Genomic DNA, 23,172 nt, shown 5'->3' with positions numbered 1-23,172 from the left:
TTTTTCTTCTGCAAAATTTCTGGGAGCTTTAACATTTTGCCCATAAATTTTTCTTCTCCCCCCCACCCCCATGAAAAATTTACAAGATTAGTCATAACACACACAAACTTTCATATAACCTTACTATAACTTTACAGATTCAGACAGGTAATTAGAATTAGTACTGATGATTTGTAACAGTGAAGTTAATAGCCACAAGGCTGATGATAAAAACAACCCATCTGGTAGTTTTTTTGCAGTTTAAAATGAATAAAAACATTTTTGTCTTCAAAATGATAATGACATTGGTGATACTTCATAATGTATTAGGCTGTGGCACAGTCTTTCAGATATGGATGAACTATTATTGCAAGCCATTCCTCATAATGAAGTTGGCAAACCAGACAGTAGAGCAGATGGAGATAACATTAGGGTTAATTCAGGTGTGTGAGAAAAATCACTTATTTTTAAATATTATAAAAATATCAAATGTAGCAGCTAATTTCTTTTTCATAAAAGCTATTATTATTGTTGTATTCTTTGTCAAGGTGCTGTTCTAAAACAGGGCAGAAAATTTAATGACTGAGACTCAAAAATCAATCATCTTAAAGTGTTGTAAGTGCATTCTGAGGTGGCTGCAGGAGGAAATGGAATTTAAAAATTGGAGCAAAGGGAAAGGACATTTCCTGCACATTCTACAAATTTGAGCATTATTCAAGACAATGTGTACAATGTGCCTTAGGTGAATGCATCACAGAAAAAATGGTACAAAGATGGACTCATTCTCCAGAGCGAGTAATCTGCAGTTACTTTTTCAGGATAGTAGAAACAATTATACAGGAAATTTTTTTATAAACACTATAAATAAATCAAAGAACATTACATAAGTGTTAAGAAAAGGAGGTTTGCAGTAACTAATTCATGAACTTCAAACAAAATTTATGATTCTAGTGTACAAGATCATATCAAATTATTTCTTCCATATTACAATTCATTATACCAGGAAATGATGATCCAGAATATTCCAAAACTTGATTGTTCACATCAATTCTGAACATACATAAAATGTATGGTCTTTGTGTTGAATAGTGCAAAGAAACTGGGGAAAAAAAAAAAAAAAAAACGTTTTCAGCACAAAATTCAGCTTGCAGTTGAAACTTCCTAGTAAAGATATGTAGGAGTTGTGATGCAATACAATTGATGACTGAAATTGAAGATGATGCATCAAAGAAGAATGAACTATAACAGGGAACAAGATATACATGCTGAAATGGCCGAAGAAGCGAAAGAATAACCAAGAAAGATAAAAATAGCATTACTAATGAAGGTTGGGGGAAAAATGTTCTGCCTACTGTGATAGCACAAAATTCCACTTCACTTGGTATTGGTACTCCATAACAAAACTATAGTTGGTATCACAGAATGTTGCCAACTATGAGTTTTGTTTGGTAGCACTTACTGTACTGCAGTATAGTGATACTTCATAAAAAATCTGAAAAATTAAATAACCATTTACTGCTGTTTAAATTCAACAGTCAACAGCAGGCAGCCATTGTTTTTCTTCATTTTAGAATTGGAATATTTTGATGTGGCATCAACTTCTAAGCCTTGTGGACTTTAGTTGCATAAATCATGTATTCCAAAAACAACTTGAATTTTGAGAACGGTTAAAATTTAAGCACTTTCACCTAAATAGAGTAAAATGTGTCTTTAATTTCTTACAGCTAACCTCAATGTTTTGCAGTACTTTCTGTACTGCAAAACATTGAGTTCAATGACTGAATTACTGTCATTAATTACACTGTCAACTTCATAACTGTTTTTTGGATACAAATTTGATGGTATAATAAAGACAGAAATTTAATTTCACAAGGAGGTTTTGAAAGTTACTTGTTCAGCTAGTAGATGTCCAAAATAAGAACATTCTTTCATTCACATGTAGAAGGAAGATTGAGTGGTGCTACTCATTTTGTGATGAAAGATGAAAATCCAAATAAAAAGAAAGACTGTGTAGTGAGTATATCAGCAAAGTTAAAACCTTGTGAAGTGCTAAAGGTGAAAAACAGAGAAGCATTTTGGTTTCTAAGATATGTTCTAGAAAACTAAGTTGCACATTGGCAATTTTTTTTTTTTAACAAAAACACTATAATCTTATACATAACTAATATTTGAAATGTGCAAAGACTAAGCTTTTTTAAAATATGTGACACACTAGCCTAACCATAAATTTATATGTTTATTACAGTAAAATCCCATTTTTCCAGAATGTTGTTTTAATAGAAATGCGTTTTGTTGAATGAAGTGAACGACTAGTAGTACATCTGAGCTTGGAAATTAAAGCATGTATTCTTATAAAGAGAGCATTAATATGTCCTTCAATACAAGAGGATATATCCTTGATTTTAATAAGTTTATTTAAATCTGCTAAAAAAAAATAAAGAAAACAAAACGTTTTATTTCTAATAGTTACTAAATGCATATTTATTCAGACCTCTCTCTTTTTCTAAAATGCTTTGGAAGTGGTGTTGTTGTCAAGTTAGATTCATCAGTATGTCTTTGTTGAATTACATCTTTCCAAGCAAATGGAAAGCACAATAATAAGATGTCTTAGCTGAAACCCCAGTCAGAAATATGTTAAAATGGCCTCTCTATGGAAAACATTTCATGTCATCCACCTTGCAAAGAAATTCTGTGACTAGTAAACAGTTTGATAATTTCATATGCTTGTAAATACATCACATACCCTACTACTGAAACTGACTTTCATGCATATTAAAAAAAGCATCCACCACAATTTAAGTAAATTTAAATTTGGTGTGCAAGCAATTTGAAAGCAAGGATGAGAAGATAAGTCTATGTTGCCTCTGTACCATTGATGAAACAGTGCAACATGTAAGAAAAGTCTTTCAGTGAAACCTGTGATGGTCCACTTAGATATAGCCATGAGTTCAATATGCTTCAAACAACAGTATCACATTCTCCAAAAGCATTTACTTTTGAAAGCTTACAGATTGATGCTAAAAATGAATGATAAACACAAGCAATATGAGTTTTGTTGTGACTTTCAACAGAAGGTGGAAGAAAATGGCGCAGTAGCGGGGCTTGTGACAAAGCCACTTTTGAACAGGAAAGTCAACCAGCACAAAATTTGGGTGCAAGATGCCAAAAACCTTCACTAAGTCATTGACCATGAACAAGAATCCCAAAAATAAATGTTTTGTGGAATTTCAAATCATAAAATTTATGGTCCTTTCTTTTTTATGGAAAAGATACCATACCAATGGAAACATTTATATGAAATTTTACCTGTTGAATTACTGGCTTATTCACCTTCAATGATTCTATTCATTTCATCTTCCAGAAATGCAGCGTACCTCTTCACTTTCTTGTTTATGTGCAAGAGTATCTCAATAATACACGATTTCAGTGATGGATAAAATGAGGTACTGAAGAAGGGTAACATGACACTGCTGCATCCCCATAAGGTCTCTGCACCTAATACCATGACTTGTCTTTGTCAAGTTATTATCAAAAATGCAAGTGTTTGTGCCACAATTGCCAAGAGACATTTTTGAAATGAAAAGTATGATCAACAAGGTGTCACTACACACACACACACACACAAACACACTGGTAAAAGTCTGGGGAAAAAATGAACTACTGAATCAAGAAATGAATCATCACTTGACATGTCGGTTTTCTAACAAGGGCCTATACAGTCCATAGGAAATTTTCAGAGATTCTTTGCAATTGTATATGCTCCAACGATAATTATTTTTTCTTTCTGAATCATAATTTATTTGCCAATTCATTAATAAAGGGAAAAAAGAAAAACAAAAGTGTTTTAATATTCCTATCATTATTCATGTACAGTATGTTACAATAAAATCTCAGTTAAATTGACAATTTGCATTTTTCTGAAAAATCAGATTTTAAAGAATGAAGTTGGGCATGACCCATTCTGTAAAAGTGGGATTTTGATGAGTAATTTAAAGTATATGATAGCTAATATGAAAAAAGGCTAACGTGGTTTGAAACTATGCCAACTAATTCTAAGGAGTCAGATTTTATGAATTTCCTATTTTTGCAAATACATCGTGTACCCTACTACTAAATACATCATGAACCCTACTACTAAATTTTAATACAGAATAATTTAATAAGTTTCAGCTAATATGTTTATTTACTCCAAAATAATGCAGAAACATAGGCCTAGAAACTAATTAATCAATTATTAAACTTTAAATTTATTTTATATTTAAATTAATATTTAATTTTAATTTCTGTTAATCTGAAAAATTACTGTTGATAACAGTAATTTTTCAGATTGTTTTTACAAGTATACTATAATTTATTTAAACTCTGCTGCTGCTGACTAGTAAATCTTTGGTCATGCTCATTGAAGTTCAAATAATACTGAGAGAAAAAAAACTGCCCTTTTCCTATGTGATTCTTAATGGGTGAAGCAAAATGAAGAAATACTAATAACAGTTTTCAAGAGAGCTCTGCAAGTGACAAAAGGTTGGGAAGCATTGCTCCATCAAGTTTTGTTGTTGGTAACATATAACTACTCAACAGTATAATTTATTCAGTAATACAAGTAATGTACCAGAAAAAAATATTTATATGATCTAGGTGAAATGAATTTATTAATATCCTAAATCTTAGTTAGCAATTTAAACTGAATGCATATTGTGCCATTTCTCCTATAGGTCTCATTATAAAATATCAACAAAAAGTCATATCCAACATTAAGCATCAAGTTCTGTGAATGAAGAATAATGAACATTTAAAATTGTTCTAATATGGCAACCTGTGCAATATCAGATTACATCAACAACACAAGTATAACACAAATACTGTACAAAAATAAAAGCTTTATACAACAAGTATCAAAGAACAATATACATACTTCTACATAAAAATAGCACTGCACACATACAGCAAGCCCATGTTCTGTTCATATGAATTGCATTGCCCAACATTACAAGGCTTGTAGGAAAGAACAATATTAATAATAATGGAGACTGTACTTTGGCTTTCTAGTATATTTTTTTAAGATAGTCCCCCTTTATCTTCCTTTAGTAAGGCAAGGACAGATTTGCAGCTTGTTTCTAAATGATAATCTATTGGATTGATATCTTTCTTTGGTGAACAGCAGATGCCATTATATCACACTGAAGTTTTAGTATAATGTATTAGCTTAACTGTCACTTTAACAAATTTGAAATCCATCACGATTTGAGTTAACAGAGCAATTAATGTGTTCATATTTTTGTTTTTAGCTAGGAAAATATGCTATATAACTATTACAAACCACGTACAAGCTTCTGTAACAGTTCACATGCTAAAATCTTATAAATATAGACTAGTAATTTTATATAAGTCTCAAAAACTTAATCTAGGTAACTATCCCGGCATTATCATACATAAAAATGTTTGCATCCACCTTCACCGATGAAATTTAAAGCATGATTAATATAACCATGCAATAGATATAAATTTAAAATTTCTTTTTTTCTTTACTAATCTTATAGAAGTTTAAGTCATCAAAAGTTTCCCAGGAATTTTTAAAACAAGAGGAAACAAATATGCACTTGTAAACCTCAGTCATCAAGGACAATTTTGAAGGACGAATTAATAACAGGCACTTCACCGAGATATGCCATGGATTTACAGAAACATGCTCTGTAAGGTTCTTGCTAAAAAAAAAAAAAAATAAAAAATAAAACAAGACAATCTACAGCATTTGCTCATTTTGTTAACAAATTAATTCTTTAATATTTCCCTGCACTGCAGTTGACACAAGGCCCCGAATATACTGTTCATAAAGACGTTCTGAAAAGAAAGGGGTGGCTGGAAGAAAGCCTTCCATGAATCCAATGTGACCACCTCGAGATGTTATCACCATTGCAACATGACTACTCTGCTCTGCTTCCTGATATGGTAGGGCTGTTCAAAAATTACAAATAAAACTTCAATTTAAATCATAATTTTCATACAGTCAATTTAATGACTTGATGGAAATTCATTAATAAAATGCACTGTGTCACTTTCAAATATAAATGAAATTGCAAAAAAGTCTATTCAAAGGTGATTAGTATTTATTATTATTTTATGATAATAATGATATGGTTGGCTGAAAAACTCTTTACCACTGCTTAAAGGCTACATGTAATCCACAATGCCATTCTTCAGTGGCTTGTGTGGATTTCTTTTTGGAAACAATATTATATTAACACTTTTGCTATCACCTAAATGTGAGAGAACTCATTCAATGCACCGTAATGCAAATGCTTATTTTTGTGTTGAGTTGTCAATCAGCACAAATCTTAAAATTTTATAAAAAGTTTATTCATGTACATAAACTAACGACAACACAAGCAAAAGCAAATAAAATTGTGTCGAGTATATAAACAAATGCCAAGCATTTGATCAGTGTGCCAATACTGAATAGTTGTTAATTTCATGTGCCTTTACATTTATGGCCCTTGTTGGTTGATGGTTTAAGAATGACTGATTGTATGCATTGCAGCACACTGCTCGGATGTATTTTGAATGCATTTGTGCATTGTGCGCAATGCTCAGAATGCCATTTTCAGCAGATATGCGGGGCAGTGAACATGCTAACAAGTGGAATTTACTATATTAAATTTTTTATATGTCCATGATTGTGAAAGCAACTCATGCAGAATTTTCTCACTGACAGTTGTACCATGTTGTCTGTCACTGCATAATAACATTGTACTGCACTTAGCTATTATTATAATTTACATAAAGTTGTTTATATAAAATAGAATAAAATGTAAGCATTAAATAGGATACTTATCAAATGCATCAACAATACTTTAAGAGTGATCTGAAAATTGCTATTAATTTTTGAAATTCTGGGAAATATATGCTCTTCATAAATCAGGAGATTACTGTTAATACACAAATCGAGTTAAATATATTTGTTGTAAGTAGGTTCCATGAAGCTGCTGAACCAATACAGTATTTGAATGCAACAGTTTATGATCTTACTGCACAATCTTCACAAATCTTCTGGCTTTTGTTACAGATATTTCTATGGTAAATTTTCTTTTGAACTTGCATTTGTAATTCTGTTTCTTACTTTCCAATGGCTTAAATAAATGCAAACTCTGATATAATTTGGAAATAACACTTTGGGGAAATTATCCATGGATTAATTTTGAAATGAATCACTCTTTTATCATGTGGATAATACAAAGTTAGTTTATTAGGTGCATTCGCATATGTGTGTATAAGCATCTATTGTCTTTACCACATTCATCCATCCATCCACATGTAACAACTGGATTCCCAGTGGACAAGGTTTTTATGAAATTTTATATTTGGGAATTTTAAAAATACTTGTCAAGCTATTCAAATTTCATTAAACTTGAATAAATAAAAATCTGGCAGTTATTATTTCTTTTTTCCCAACAATTTGTACATAAAAAAGAAATTTATAGATTAAAAGTAGTTTTAATGCAGTATTGGTTACTTTACACAGTCATCACTGTGTAAACGAAGAAACTAAAATCTTAAAAGTTGTTTGTTTGTTGTTTGTTATTTGGTTTTTAGGAGCATTAGCCTAAGGCCATATTGCTCCAGAGATATGCGGTTGTCATTCCCTGACCTTTCCGCATCCTCCGTATTTGGTGGGCACAGGCTCGAACCCCGGTCTAATCAAGAAGCGTGTGCTACGCACTTAAAAGTTGTAACGTATGAGACCAAGAGTCTAAACGATAGACTTTCAGAGTAATTCATCATCAGTTGGCTTAAGGTGTGAGTGAAGACAGAGTTCAAAAGAAGTTCTAAGTCCCATGATGCATTGCTTTAGACATGTGGGAATTTGATATGTGCAAGACTCCATATTGGAGAAAGACTAACTGGCAATTTTGTATTCAATATTTCGAGTGAAGTGTTATGACAGAACCATTCTATTGCCAGCGTTTCTTATTAAAGTACAGCAATACCTCACTTAGCATGGCTTCAAACAGCACGAGTTTCACTGTAACATGGTTTTCAATTAAGTTTAAGTTAAACTTACTATACATGTTAAAACTCATTCAATAGCCTAGACACATAATCTACATATATGCTGTGTTGTCGTAGCCTAGCTATGTGTATATATATGCTGCGGTGCCAACTCTATTGTCTCACATGCATGTGTGACAATAGCAACGTGCAACAGAATTCAGTATTCTTAATTCTAGACAACTAGCGAGACAACGTGATAGCTTTTCAAACTTTTCATTTCACAATTTATTTTTTTACTCCTTTAATATGATTTAAAATGTATTTGCATCTTGGCTAGAAATTGCTGCTAACAACATGCATTCTATTTGGCAGCATGTTTTTCACCATTTGGTAAATGATTTCACTGGTTTTGAATCACAAATTAAGACAATTACTAATTTTGTAGCTCTTCTCAACACCTGTTCCAAGAGATCCACACCTTTCCTAATATGCAGCTTCCACACCTGCATGCAGCACCTGATGTGGCCCAACACTGCCTCGTACAATGTGATAATCACCTTCTTGTCCCGGTTGGGAAAGTTGCTGAATATCATTGACAGACCCTCACGCGCTGTTCTAGCAGCGTGGTTGCACTGGACAGAGAACTTCATGTTGGGCTATTCAATTAACCCTAGATCTCTTTCATTTCACTTTGAGTGTGGTACCACTTAAGTAGTATGTTATTCTGGATTATTGCAGCACCATATGCAGTACTTTGCATTTGCCAGTGTTAAACCTCAACTGCTATTTCTCAGCCCAACTGCCTAATTTTTCTACTTCTTGTTGCAATAGTATACCATCATTACTGTCATTAACTAGCCTGCCAACCTTCATATCATTTGCAAACTTAAACATTAAGACTGATATACCATCATCAATATCATTAATGAATACAGAAAACAACAAGCACCGAACACTTGGGGATTCCACTGATAACATTAGTCCATGAAGAGTAGTATCCACTGATAACTCTGTCTTCTCCCACTCAACCATCCCTTTATCCACAGCAGTAATTTGCCCTTAATGCCACACTGCTCCAATTTGTATGGCAGTCTATTCTGTGCAACAATCTGAAATCCAAGTACAGTGGATTCCAGTTATTTGGGCCACTGGTTAATCGGGGCAGCCGTTTATTTGGGGCAAATCTTAAAAAACAGAACCCAATCGAGAAAATAGCCAGGATTTACTTTGCTTAATTGGGACAACATGCCGTTTAATCGGGGCAGGAGACTGCAGCACTGGAGATTACCCTACAATTATCTCCGACCGTACCATGTGGTTCAGTCGGATTTCTGGAGGTCACAACCATAAAACAATAAAAACAATTAGCAGTCATCTGTTTATTGGGCTTCTCTGTTAGTGCAATCTATCATAAACGGATAGGAAACTCAATCTTATTGAATTTGCGATAATACCGACAGCTGGAATTCTGTGGGTTATGGTGAAATGTGATTACTCTTCCACGAAATCTTGAATCATATAAAAAAATTAATTTTCAGAATCTTCTCTTCATTCTTATTTTTAAAGCTTCGTAACTTGTTACTCCGTTCTCACTTGCACGTATTGTGTTACTTGCAATTTGTCTGTGCCGTGTTCTTTGTTACTGATTGCTTATCTTTTTACTGTTTTAAATTTTAATCCCACCCACAAATGTCAGTGAACAGAAATGTCAACTAGTTCTAGTTGACATTTCTGTTCAATGACATCACTGACACAGTATGTATTAATTATTCTGATTATCACGTATATTCTTCCGATTTTCATGTACCATTTAATTTTTTAATTGGTAAGGTAATAAAGAGTGAATTTGTGCTTAATATGTCTACTTTTATAGTCTGTGGATAATATTCCTCCCATTTTCGCTCATTAGAATCACTGTTTAATAGAATTAAAATTCAATTCACAAACGTGATCACAATGACTGGCACTTACTACACATCGTATAGTAAACGGTACTTTACTATGGGGACTCCATCGTAACGTGATTTGATTGTACAGTGAACCAATTGTAAAGCGAGGGTCCATTGTATTTTAACTATTTACGTGAAACTTCTGATAATTGGGGCAGCTGCTTAATTGGGCCAAAATGCACTAGTCCCGGTGTGTCCCAAATAACTGGAATTGACTGTATATGATATCAAAATTATTATTTGCATCCAGTTGCTTTGTTACTGCATCAGAGTATCCAATCAAATTGGTTAGACAAGATCACCCCTTAACAAACCCATGCTGTGATTGAAGTACAACTGCACTAATGTCTAGATGGTCCTCCATTACTTCTTTAACCAGTGAATCCATTATTTACCCTGGACCAGAAGTTAAGCTAACAGGTCTGTAATTACTCATGTCACCCTTTGATCCCCCCCTTGTGAATTATGGATACACTGACATATCTCCAGTCAACAGGGAGCTCCCCCGAATCCAAGGAGGTTCTCATAATTATGGTTAAGGGTTTTTTTTACATCCTTTGCTACCTTCCTCAATATAACTGGTTAGATCCTATCTACCCAGGTGCCTTTTTTATGTTTAACTTCAACAATTGCTCTTCCACTTTCTTTTCAGTTATTACAAAATCATTTAGCTCCCTGTTAGAGTTTGATTAACTTTGGGCATTCCCTTCCCTAAAGTTTGTTTGTTTGTTTGTTTGGGGACCCCTTCCCTAAAGAATTCCTCATGTGTTAATGTAGATGAAAATACCTATTCAGCCTGTTAGCAACCTGAGCAGGTTCATCAACAGTTAAACTATTGACATCAAGTGGACCAATATTTTTCATTCCCTTCCTTCTACTGTTAATATAAGCAAAGGAGCATTTGTGACTTTTCTAGGCTTTCTTTGCCAGATACTTTGCATTATCTGCCTTGCATAATCTCCTTTGTGACTTGATTGCAGACTACTTTATATATATCCCATGCATTTTTCTTTTCTGCCACATGTATCAACAGTTCATCTGACATCTATTTAGGCCTAGGTCTTGAACTGTATTATGAGATAGTAAGAATAGAACTGGATGAAAAAAAAATAATTTTGACATTATGGACTACAGTGAAGCTTTTGACACCATTTCACATGAAAGACTGCTGCACAATTGGAGCAGTATGGTATTAGGGACAGGTTACTACTATGGCTAAAGGAATGGTTGAGTGACTGAAGACAATTATGCTAGGTCTTGCTGCAGTAGTATGCCTTGGTTCCTGTCATTAATCACCCTACCAAACTTTACATCATCTGCAAACTTAGACAATAAGCTTTATATGCCTTCATCAATACTGTTAATAAGTATTGTAAACAGTAAACAACCCAGCACTGACCCTGAGGGACTCCACTAATAACATTAGTCCAAGAAGAGATATAACCACCCACTGTCATCTGCCACTCAACCACCCCTTTATCCATAGCAGTAACTTGCCCATAATGCCACACTTCTCTAATTTCTATAGCAGTGTCATTCACGTGGAACAATGTCAAAATCTTTACTGAAATCTAAATATATGATATGATGTCAAAATTATTAATTGGATCCAATTCCTTTGTTACTGTGTCACAGTAGCTAATCAGATTGGTCAGACAGGATCCCACCCCTTAAATATATGCTGTGATTTCCATATAATTCCATTCCTGTTAAGTCAATCCTACAATACTTCTGATTGTATTAACCACTGACTCCATTATTATACCTAGAACAGAAGTCAAGCTTAAAGATCTAAAATTGCTCCTTTGATCTCTCTCTTAGTGAATAGGAGACACTGCATAACTACAATCTATAGGAACCTCCCCTAAATGCAAGAACCCTCATAATTATGGTCAAGGGTTTGGCTACCTCATTTGATGCTTCTTTCAATATAACTAGACAGATCCCATCAGCTCCAGGTCATTATTTACTTTTAGTTTCAGCAATTTCTTTTCCACTTTCTTCTTAGTTATAACAGTTCTCAGTTATGGTAGTTACTTATATTTAATATCTCTACATATGAACAAAAAACTAGATATCTTTAAATAGTAATGACAGACAACACAAAGGAAAGAGAATATTAACCAGATGCTGTTTGCACAAAATCATATATATATTTTTTTTTAATGAAACCCCCAAACACGAGAGGTGTTAGAACCTATAGTACTTAGTACCGTGCTTGGGTTGGAAGTTGAGAAGACGAAAGAAGATATTTGTTGACATTAGACTTGAACTTCTGTAGACTGTAATTTTCAACATGTTGCCAATTTTATCCACATATTTTTACCCTATTCAATAGACTGAAATTTTAATTGAGAAATGATGGCAATACATTACCTTTGGAAAGACTGAGTTACTCCAGCATGAACAGAATGATTTTTTTGAGAGAAATAATAATAAAAAATTAAATTGTTAAAATTATTCCCCCACTCCTCAATGCAATCAGCAATGGGTTAATTGTTACATTTGTATAGCATAGGGGTATGCTATACAAATCAAAGAACAATCTGAATGTTGCTTTCTTTGAAAACCTACCATGAAAAGGAGCAAACATATCATCAGCAGCATTCACACAGAGCACTGGAACTTTCATCTCGTTGAGCCTTCCTCTCAATGAAGCAACGCTATAGTAATGATCAACATCTTCAAATCCAAAAATTTTAGTTGTGAATAGTTCATCAAATTCACGAATTGTGCGACTCTGCAAAAAAAATCAGGATGGATAAAAACAGAGGGAATAAAATTTAAATTTCATTCTATTATTAAATTATCCTATTCTCAAATGTGGACTTTGTGTGAATACAGTACATTCCATTTCCTTTGATGCAAAGGAAACATATGCAAAGAACTATCTTTCTTTGACCTCTTCAATGCCTTTTCATTATCTGCCTAGCCTATCTCACTTACTGAGTAACTTGATTACAAAATACTTTATACATTCATATGGTATATCTACAGATCATATTGAACATGATCTGTAGACATTCCTAGCGCCATATTTTTTTGATACCAATTTCTCCAATTCTTTTGTTCTCCATTTAAGTTTCTTTCGTTTGTGTTAAATTTTTCAAGGTATGAAACAGTGTGCAGCATCTAGAATTAATTTATGAAATATTCCCACTTCGCATGGGTATCTCCATAGGTCGGGGTGTTTGGCCCGCAGGACTGCATGTAGCCCACAGTCATGTAGGCAGCTCTTCAAGTGTTATGCATCCCCCCAAGTTTAAAACTAGTGTGTCACAAAATTCACCTTGAACTTTGAAAATATCCATTTTAATGCCATATAGAAAAATCAGATATTATCAAACACTGATTGCTTTCCTATGTTTTATGTATCTTCCTCAAAATTTTAGCAATATTACCATAACTATATAACAGAAATGTTAATATTATGTAATAATTGATGGATTTTTGTAATTAAACATAAAAAAAAAAAAAAAAATAGATAACAAAAATTAAATTCTATTTTGAAAAATCGTAATTACTGGCAAGGAACTTGTATTGCATCGGCAACCCATTTTATGCAACAAACCTTGCAGCCCGTGGCCTTCAGCAGTTTATCTGTTTTGGCCCCTAGCCTAAAAAATTTGAAAATTCCTGTCTTAGGACTTTTGGCTGCACCCATAGAACTGAACTCAACTGATGTCTACAGCTAATATATAATTATTTTTAACCTGACAGCATCCACGCATACATGTAAGGTCAATTAGAAAGTTTTGACATAAAAATTGCCAGGGTGAGGATTTTAGAAATTAAAGTAAAATGTCTCCTATTTTCTGTGCTGAAAATTCAAGCTATCCGTGTTAATTGATGAACAAACAGTAACAATGGAAGAAAAAGATATCTACTGCAAAGTAGTTCAAGTAACTTTGCTCCCCCTAAATTGTAACACAGGTACAATTTTTACTGTAAACATATTACAGTAAAAATCCCGAAAGAGTCAAAAGGTATCACAACCTACAGCATTTAGTACCATGCATGGGTTGAAGGTTGAGATGAAAGAAGATATTTGGTGATATTAGACTCAATTTTCAGTAGATTGTAATTTCCAGAAAATATGTATGAAGGGAGATTGTTCCAGAAAACAGAAGTTGAAGGAATAAATGGAGGCAGAAGAAAAGTTGTTTCTGTGAGATTGAAGTTGGTGAGTAAAAGGATGTTGACTGGTTGCAGCAGTGTTGGATTAAGGTACGGCCTACCAGGGCCTTTGCCTGGGGCCCCAAAAACAGAAGAACAGTGAGGAAAAAATATATATATCCTTAGTAAAGGGCACTGAAAAATTATTCTGCCCGGGGTGTGGAAATACCTTTGTACGGCACTGGGTTGTGGCATGTGTTCAGACTGGTTTGGAAGAGAGAGGAGAAGTTACAGAAGACAATTCAGGAGAACAGTGCCCATGAAAGTATCTAAAGAAAAGGCATGCAGCAGAATTAGAACATCTATAAGACAGAGTGAAGAGACTTTGTAAGAGACGGGTCACTAATTAATCTAACTGCCTTCTTTTGCACGGAGCCTAGAAACCTGAGAGAGGTTATGGGGGCACTGCCCCAGATGCGAGAACAACATTCCATGGTAGGTTCAGATTTGAGATTTGTACAGAGTGAATAGCTGTTTATAAAATAAGTAATACCAAGGATGAAAAAAGAGCCCGTTTTTTTTTAGATGCAGAGAAAGCAATATTTGTGATGTGCTTATGCCAAGAGAGATTAGAAGTTTAGGGTAATTTCTAATAGAGAAACGTGATCTTGTCTAGAAATCTGAGTGTCATCAAAGATAACCATAGGAGCAGAAGAATCTTTTCTGTGAGAAAAAGACAGAACTGAATTTTAGAAGGACTGAAATTAACTATGTTATCTTTGCCCCAATGAGAATTACCTGGGGATCAACATTTAAAGAGTTGGTAATGGACATTTGAGAAGTTGAAACTTTCTGCAGGGCAAGGTTTCTCAAGCTGGAAGGCAATATGCTATCATCAGCAAAACTATGGATAGGATTTACAGTAAACAGAAGGTTTATTGGAAATCTTGTTTACAGAATAAACAGGATGAAATGAATGGGAGAAAGAACTTGACCATGGGGAACACCAGCATTAGTGGAGAAGTTGGAAGACAGAGCCACGTTTACCATCACCTGCAGTGGGTGGTCAGAGAAAAAACTGAATACCCAATTACAGAAAACAATCCATAAGATGGAAGCTTATTTAGAAGACCATTATGCCTTACATTATTAAAAGCCTTTGAAGTGTTAAGAGCACTATTTGCATTTCATCAAACTTTTTCATTGAATTCATTCATAGATGGGTAACATAAGCTAGTTTACCAGTGGTTTGACACTGATAGAATCCGTGTCAAACCACTGGTAATGTACTGTAATCCGTGTAAATATCACTGAGCAAACAGTGATCATTGATAAGAGGGAAGGTTTCAAGATAGTTTAGGAGTTGGTGGTTAATGGATTTCTCCACTTCACTTTAGAAAGAGAAATAAGTGCAATGGGATGATAATTAGCTGGGGGGATCTGTCGCACTTTTTTTTTAACCTAACTGGATATGAGCAAATTTCCAAGCAGAAGGAAAAACATCAGTGGAATAAGCAAGCAAGGCAACACAAAACAGGAGTAAACTCAGAAGTATAGGTTCTGAGAACATAGTGTCAAGAAATACCATTTGGAACTGGCGTTTTCTTGGCATCAAAATTGTTCAAAATTCTTTTGACATCCTTTTGATGGAAGACCACAAGAGGCATTAAACAGAGCATATGGTAGGAGGTGGTTTACCAAGATCCCCCCTTTTTCATCAATACATAGAAGAAAAGTAGAATGCTAGCAGATCAACTTTATCTTTAGATGAGGTGGCAATAACCATCATGTTTTAATAGAGCTGTTAGTACAGATGGTCAAATTTGCAGCCAATAGCTTTGGCAAGACACCAGAATGCTCGATTACCATTTGGACAAGAAGTAAGTTTTCTATTATTATCCCATACAAAGTCTAGTTTGGAATGATTAATAACTGCTTTACAATTCTTGTGAATTTTGGTGAAGGCAGAAAAATGAACCTGCCAATTTGAATGCAAGCTATTTACAATATGAAACATTCTTATCGTGAACAGCCTTAGTGCATTTATTGGAAAACCAAGGTTTAGATAAAGGATGAGATTTTAAGGTGGAGTGTGGAATAAAGGATTTCATCTGTACAAAAATAATTTCACTGACATGACACTGAGCAAACATTAACATCAGATGATTTAAAACAGTAAACCAAAGAACACAAGAATAGAAATCTCACAGATCCATTTGCTTTCTTGTAATGCCATACAATGAGGCTGAGAAGTCATGAGAGAAACAAGAGACCATCACCAAGTTGTGATCTGAGGTGACTGCAGAACCACTCATCTCAACCGTGTACTTGGAAAGGTTGTTTGTGAGAACAAAATCAAGAGTGTTGGTTGTTCCATTAGCATTGCCTGGTATGTAAATGAACGATATGTGAGTTGTTAGTAATTGCAAAAGTCTCAGCATCTTGATCAGCAGGGTCCATGTGACTAGAAAATGGAATTGAGCTGGAGTTGTGAACGTTAAAATCACCAAGGAAAATTACCTCACTGTTAGGTAAGTTGGACTGAAGAGAGTAAAGTTTCAAAGAAAGGAAATCAAAAGTTTCAAGAGATTAGTAGAGTTGGGATAACGATAGAGGCAATAGACGAATTTGACATAATGAAGTAGAGAGATATTAAGCCAGAGAAAATAAAAAAGATGAGATTGCAAATTATTAAGTCTCTGACGGAATATCAGAGAAGACACATGCGCAGGTATCACCTTTAAAGTGAAAGGAATCAATCAGTGAATAATTATGACAACAGAGATGAGTGTGGTTGAATCAATCAATAATTTGAATTCTATCAGAAAAAGTAAGCACAACTTGGCAGACTGCAATGGAAATGGACATCATTGAGATTGGAACTGAGACCCCATGCATATATTTGTGAAATGAATGAGGAAGTGTTTGGGAGGTTTAGATCTTTTTGCAGATAAGTTTGCTTTATTAGAATTTTGGTGCTGAAGCTATCAAAGGCTGCCTCCAGCCTTTGATAGTATCAATGTCAAAACTCTTCTTGTGCTGTTGGAATTGATTTTCTACCTTCTGTCAGAAAAAGTAAGCACGACTTGGCAGACTGTAATGGAAATGGACATGATTGAGATTGGAACTGAGACTATGTACATATATTTGTGAAATGAATGAGGAAGTGTATGGGAGGTTTAGATCTTTTTGCCGAGTAGTTTTTACCTTGAGGGAAATATCTTGGCCTTCATAAGATCATCACTCACATGCAGAAGTGTATACCTCAAGAATTAAATAATATGAACCAGAGCTGTGATGCCCAATATGTTCTACGTTGATATCAATATTTGTAAAATAATAAGAGAAGTTAACCGCAATATAGTATGTAGAACACTTCCGTATGATACTCTCCAGAAATTAAAACGAAAAACTTACATTAGAGTAGCAAATAGTTTAAAAATAATTAAAAATCAATTTAACACAATTAAAAATCAATTTAATGCAATTAAAAATAAGAAAATTAATTAAAAGAATTAAATTAATTAATGAAAAAAAATCGGTTTGCAATTTTTTTCGTTAAATTCTTTTAATTAATTTTCTTATTTTTAATTGCGTTAAATTGATTTTTAATTGTGTTAAATTGAGTTTTATCGTGTTAAATTGATTTCTAATTATTTTTTAAACTATTTGTTACTCTAATGTAAGTTTTTCGATTTTTTTGTTTTAATTTCTGGAGAGTATCATACGGAAGTGTTCTATGTACTATATTGAGGTTAACTTCTCTAATTATTTTACAAATACCTCAGGAATAACAACAAGTCTACACTAGAAAAATAAGTGTTGGAGTGCCAGTGTTTGTTTTGTCCGGATTGCTCTTCATGGCTGCGTTCATACTTTTCACTGATCACAATGAAGGTATTTCGGTGCATGCCAACAAATGGAGCTGACCCAGCTAAAATTATATATGCTATAAATAACAGGATTACCGAGTTAGTTTTCTACTAAAATTATTTTTTGAAAAAGATATTGTTATGGAAACTATCTTGGACATATGATTTAGTAACAACATTTCAAGAAAAATTTTATTGGCAACCATGGTACACTCTATTGAATTTGTTTCAAGTAGAAACTTTGTATTCCCCCCCCCTACACTCAGCACAAAAGTAAAAAAGTATGCACTACTCATAATTAAAGCTTATATTGTTATAGCATCTTTCTTTGATTTGTACTTGATATAGTAACAAATTTAAAGAAAATCTACTAGCAGCTCTGTTATACAGTCGAATCTCGTTAATACAAAGTTCATGGGACCTAAATTTTCACATTTTGTAATAACGAGGTTTGTACTAACAAGGTTTCCCCAAAAGTGCCAAAATTTTACCCCCCCCCCTTTTTTCACATACTATACATATCTAAGAATCATAATAAATAAATAAATAAATAAATTAATTAATTTAAATTAATAAAATAAAATGATAAAAATTAATAAAAACAAAAGCCTTGTCTAACAATATAGTAATAGGAATAACACACTCTTTAAAGATTTTATTTTATTTGTAAGATAAACTAAGAGAAAAGCAATTAACAGAGATGAAAATATTGTACAGTCCATATTTTTATGTACACAATATTTTAGTATCAGTAAAAAGAATTAATCTTAATATAAAATCCATTAACTTTTTGATAAATTAATCTAATTTAAAGAAAGAATCCAATGCTCTTTGCACAGTTTTTGTCGTACATGCATTTTTAACTGCAGCACAGACATTAATAGTTGTTTCAAATGCAATAGTTGTTTCTTTATCAACGGTACTGCTTGTCAATGCATTCTCTATTATGCCCAATGCATTTTGGGCATCTTTTTTAGATGGCAGTGTGTGTGTATGTGTTTCTTCACTTTTGCTATCGCTGGTAACAAAATCATCATCGTTTTGCTTGGTGCTTAGCATCTCTTCTGGTGTTGCATAGCTGTGGTAGAAACTACATCATATACCTTCACAAACTCGTCAAATCCATATGTGCCTTCAAATTCTCCCATTCCTCAATGCTGCTATCACATTTGTCTGCTGGACCATGTTTTCTGATGATATTACCTCCAAAGCCACTCTTTCTTTTTTTTTTTTTTTTTTTTTGATTTGGTAGTTGTTGGCGCATCGGCTTCTGTGGCCATATTGCACCTCCCAAGGTTTTTGCAGTACTCTGATCCAAGCCCGAGGCGGGAATCGAACCCGCGACCTTTGGGTTGCCGGGCAGGTACTTTACCCACTCGGCTAGCCCGGTCGGCGCCACTCTTTCTGAAGCAGTCGATTATTACACTTACAGAATACTGTCCCAAGCAATAACAAGATAACGGATAGCACCCAAGACATTCCAATTTAGCTACAAATTGTTCCCACCCTCCTATGTTGAAGATCAAGTACCTTCTTATCAGACAGGCTCTATATGCTCTCTTGTGGTTATAAATAATGCCTTGATCCAGTGGCTGCATAAAACTGGTGGTAATAGGAGGTTAAAAACAACAGCCATATATTTGTTAACTAAAGTGTCAAGGCACTTAAGTTAAACGATCTAGAATCATCAAAATCTTCCTTTTTTTCTGAAGCCATTCTTCAGTCCACTTTTGATAACCAAGACTGAAAATTTTTGACCGTAAGCCAAGCACTTCTAATACCCTCATAATCACAGGGAAGTTGGTTAACTTCTTTAAATCATCTTGGCTTGGAAAACTTACCAATCACAAGTGGGCATAGTTTTGTATTGCGATTTGAATTGCAGCATAACAGAACAGTGAGTCTTTGTTTACTTAATTTTCCACCATGACAAGACTCTCCTCGAACAGTAAATGTTTTGTTTAGCAACAAATTATAAAATAAAGCTGTCTCATAAAGATTAAAAATATTCTTTGCTTAATATTTTCAAGAATGGACCATACAGAACACAACCAGTCTGTAGCCTTTTTTTTTTGTCGACTAATCCAAACTTGCTGCAAACATTTTGAGAAACAAGTTATTCCTCTTTAAATCTTTTGAGTCAGCCACTGCTGCATTTGAAGTCACTTTTCTTGCAAAATCGGACCTGATTTGGCAAATTAGATGCACGAATTTGTTGGTACCACTCAAAACATTCTGTTTGAAGCTCCTCGTGTTTTTCACCCGTAATTCATTTCCTGTTTTTTACCCTGCTCCAGTGTCACACACTTCCAAGTTTTTTTCAGTTTTTCAGTATTGTAGATAAAGTAGGTAAAAGGATATTGTGTTCCTTTGTAATGTCCGTTTTGCTAAGTTCAATCATACTATCAGCCTCTTGTATAATTTTCAGTTTAATTTCCAGACTTAATTCTGTCAGTTTACGTTTTGTAAACATAACACTACTAGATGAGATTTAATTTAGACACAAGCTCCAAAAAAAACATCGGCTCATATAGACAAAAAATAGATTGCTGTATGCTGTAGCAAAAGACCCTTTGAACTGGCGTAACAACTGCAACTGACCTTAATTCTGTGGAGAGTGAGGGAGTTTATGTAAACAACTTATAAAAACTGTTTTTTATTCTTTTGTTAATTTAACATCTCATCTTTAACAATGATGTTTTTCAGAGTGCACTCATATTGTAGCTACTATAAACTGGTTTTGTTTACTCAAAAATAATTTCTAACAAGTCAGTGCCATCCTTCAAGAAGCAGGGAACTAGATGGCCAGAGGCAATGATTTGTATTAAACATACAAAATAACAATATTATTTCTCATGGGGTGAAAACAAACTTTGTAATATATATTAACCAAATTTAGTAATAAAGAAATATATTTACATAGAAAAGCCTATCCTTTCGCAGGGGAATAGTTCATATAAATGGGTACTTTGTATAACCAGAGTTTGCATTAATGAGATTTTACTGGTGTCAAACAAACAGGAAACTTTGCTTCCACTTTACATTCCACACAAAAAAGAAGTGCACACTATTCGTGCCCCCATCGCCCTGCAAAATTGATATTTGGTTATTGGTATCATTTTCTGAACAATGCTTAAGTAATTCTCAATTATTTTCCCATGGTCCCATCGGTCAGTTCTGGCTCTTTCTGTAATATTTATTTTTCAAGCTAAGGACAGACGTATCACATCACATTTGGCTTGTGTTAAAATCTCCAGCTTCATTTTCTGGTTACATTAAAGTTCACAACAATTGTAAAAGAGTTATTAATCAATCTGAACTTGATTCTGAATAGGCTAAGGGTAAAAAACTTGCTTCTTGTCCAAATGGTAATTGAGCATTCTTGTCCACCTGCCAAAGCTATTGGATTCTGTCCACCAATGTTTCCACCTCTGTTACTACCAGATGGTTCTACTACATCCTGAGCTAAAGACAAAGCCAATTTAAATACAGGGTGAGTCACAAAAAAGTAGCCTGCTGCTCCACACTTGGAAGAACCAGCAGCCAATCAAACGCAACTAGCCGCCTATACAAACAAATCTTCACCTCGTAGTAGCATGCGTCACCCCTCGAGGTCAATCTCGTTGGAAGACAGTGTTTTGCTGGACGTAATCCAGTTTGTCTCATGTACGATTGTGTGTGTAAGGGTTTTCTGCATCATGCCTTATTCAGTTCCAGAAAGAGTTACAACTGTTGAGGCATATGTGTGTACCGGTTAATTTAAGGAAACAAGAATGTTTGCAGAACAGTTCTCCACTGCCGGGATACCAGCAAAATGCTTTGTACAGCAACTGATGAAGAAGGGGTGCGAAACAGGAAGTGTCCTCAATGCAAAAAAGAACAGAGCCCCACCTATTCATATGCCAACTGTAGTGCACGATATTCGTGAGAGGATGAAATTAAGCCACAGGAAGAGTACCCGAAAATTAGCCAGGCAAGTCAGACAACATGTGTACTGCACTCTCTAAATTTTAAACTGTTTCATATAACGTGTGTGCAAGAATTAAAAGAGACAGATAAAGTGAAATGTGTAAATTATTGCAGGTGGCTCCTCAACAGTGTCATTGACAGGCTGCTCGATCTAACTCAATATTTTATGTCAGATGAAGCTGGTTTCATTTATCCAGACACATCAATTCTCAAAACACAAGGTACCAGGCAACTGAAAATCCACACCAACTCCATGAAGAACTGCTTCATGACGAAAAAATCGGAGTATGGCGTGCCATATCAGCACGGCAGATCGTAGGGCTCATCTTCTTTGAGACAACTGTTAACACAGACATGTACCTTGCAATATTTGAAAGCTTTTACACACAATTAACCCCTGAAGAGTGGAAGTGGTACACATTTCAACAAGATGGGGCCACTTGCCATACGTCCCACAGAGCACTGGTCCGAATTCATGAAGCCTTTCCAGATGGAAGGACTGTCAGCAAAGATTTATGGCTCCCACATTTCCCAGACCTGTCCATATGTGATTTTTACCTTTGGGGCTACCTTAAGGGGAAAGTTGATGAGACGAACCCGCACACTCTTCAGGAATTACAGGAAAACATTCGTACTGCTATTGTGGGCTCAACACTGTCTTGCAGCCCAAGGTCATTTCCAACATCTTTAACGGAAGGTAATGTGCTATACATTTACCCACTTGTGCATGCATCGTATTGTAGTTTAATTGAGGGTGCTACTTTTTCGTGACTCACACTGTAGTATCCTATTTTTTTCCTACCTATTGTATCAACAAACTTGGTAAATCAATTCCTGTCATATCCAGTATGCTCCACTTGATGCCTCATGTGGTTTTCCAACAGACGGATGTTAGAAGAATTCTGAACAATCTTGATGCTAAGTAAACTTCAGGTTCTAATGGCATCTCTCCATTTGTTCTCAAAATGTGTGCTCTTGAGCTTGCTCCTATTCAGTGTTTCCTTTTTACACATTTTTCCTTCTGCTTGGAAATTTTCTCATATCCAGCCAGTTCCTCAAAAGGGTGACAAATCCTTCCCATTCAATTATTGCCTCATTGCACTGATTAACTAATTTTACAGCTTAAAGCTTGAAGTACTGTTGATTATCCATTAAATTCTTAGCAAACTTTATCAATTTTTTCGCATGCTTGGGTTGTGTTGTGTATTCTGAATTCTGAAAAAATTAATACCATTAATATATCAGATGTAGACATATTAGCATCCTACGACGTTGTATCTCTTTACGCTAATGTAAATGTC

The 23,172-nt window shown here is 34.4% G+C and overlaps 1 protein-coding gene across 1 annotated transcript in view; it reads right to left on the bottom strand.

Moving 5' to 3' along the window:
• Positions 1–5,740: 5,740 nt before the first annotated feature.
• Positions 5,741–23,172, bottom strand: part of Hydr1 (abhydrolase domain containing Hydr1) — a 175,102-nt gene continuing 157,670 nt past the window's right edge. Inside the window, exons 7-8 of the mRNA XM_090385826.1 lie at positions 12,489–12,654; positions 5,741–5,931 (exon numbers count right to left, since the gene is read on the bottom strand). Coding sequence (XP_090241952.1) covers positions 5,741–5,931; positions 12,489–12,654 — 357 coding nt within the window. The remainder of the gene's footprint in view (positions 5,932–12,488; positions 12,655–23,172) is intronic.

Source organism: Mastigoproctus giganteus, chromosome 12, assembly GCF_048544385.1.
Source record: "Mastigoproctus giganteus isolate SK-2022 chromosome 12, ASM4854438v1, whole genome shotgun sequence".
Taxonomy (NCBI): Eukaryota; Metazoa; Arthropoda; class Arachnida; order Uropygi; family Thelyphonidae; genus Mastigoproctus; species Mastigoproctus giganteus.
Note: the sequence above shows the minus strand (reverse complement) of the source record. Positions and strands in the feature narration are given on the sequence as shown.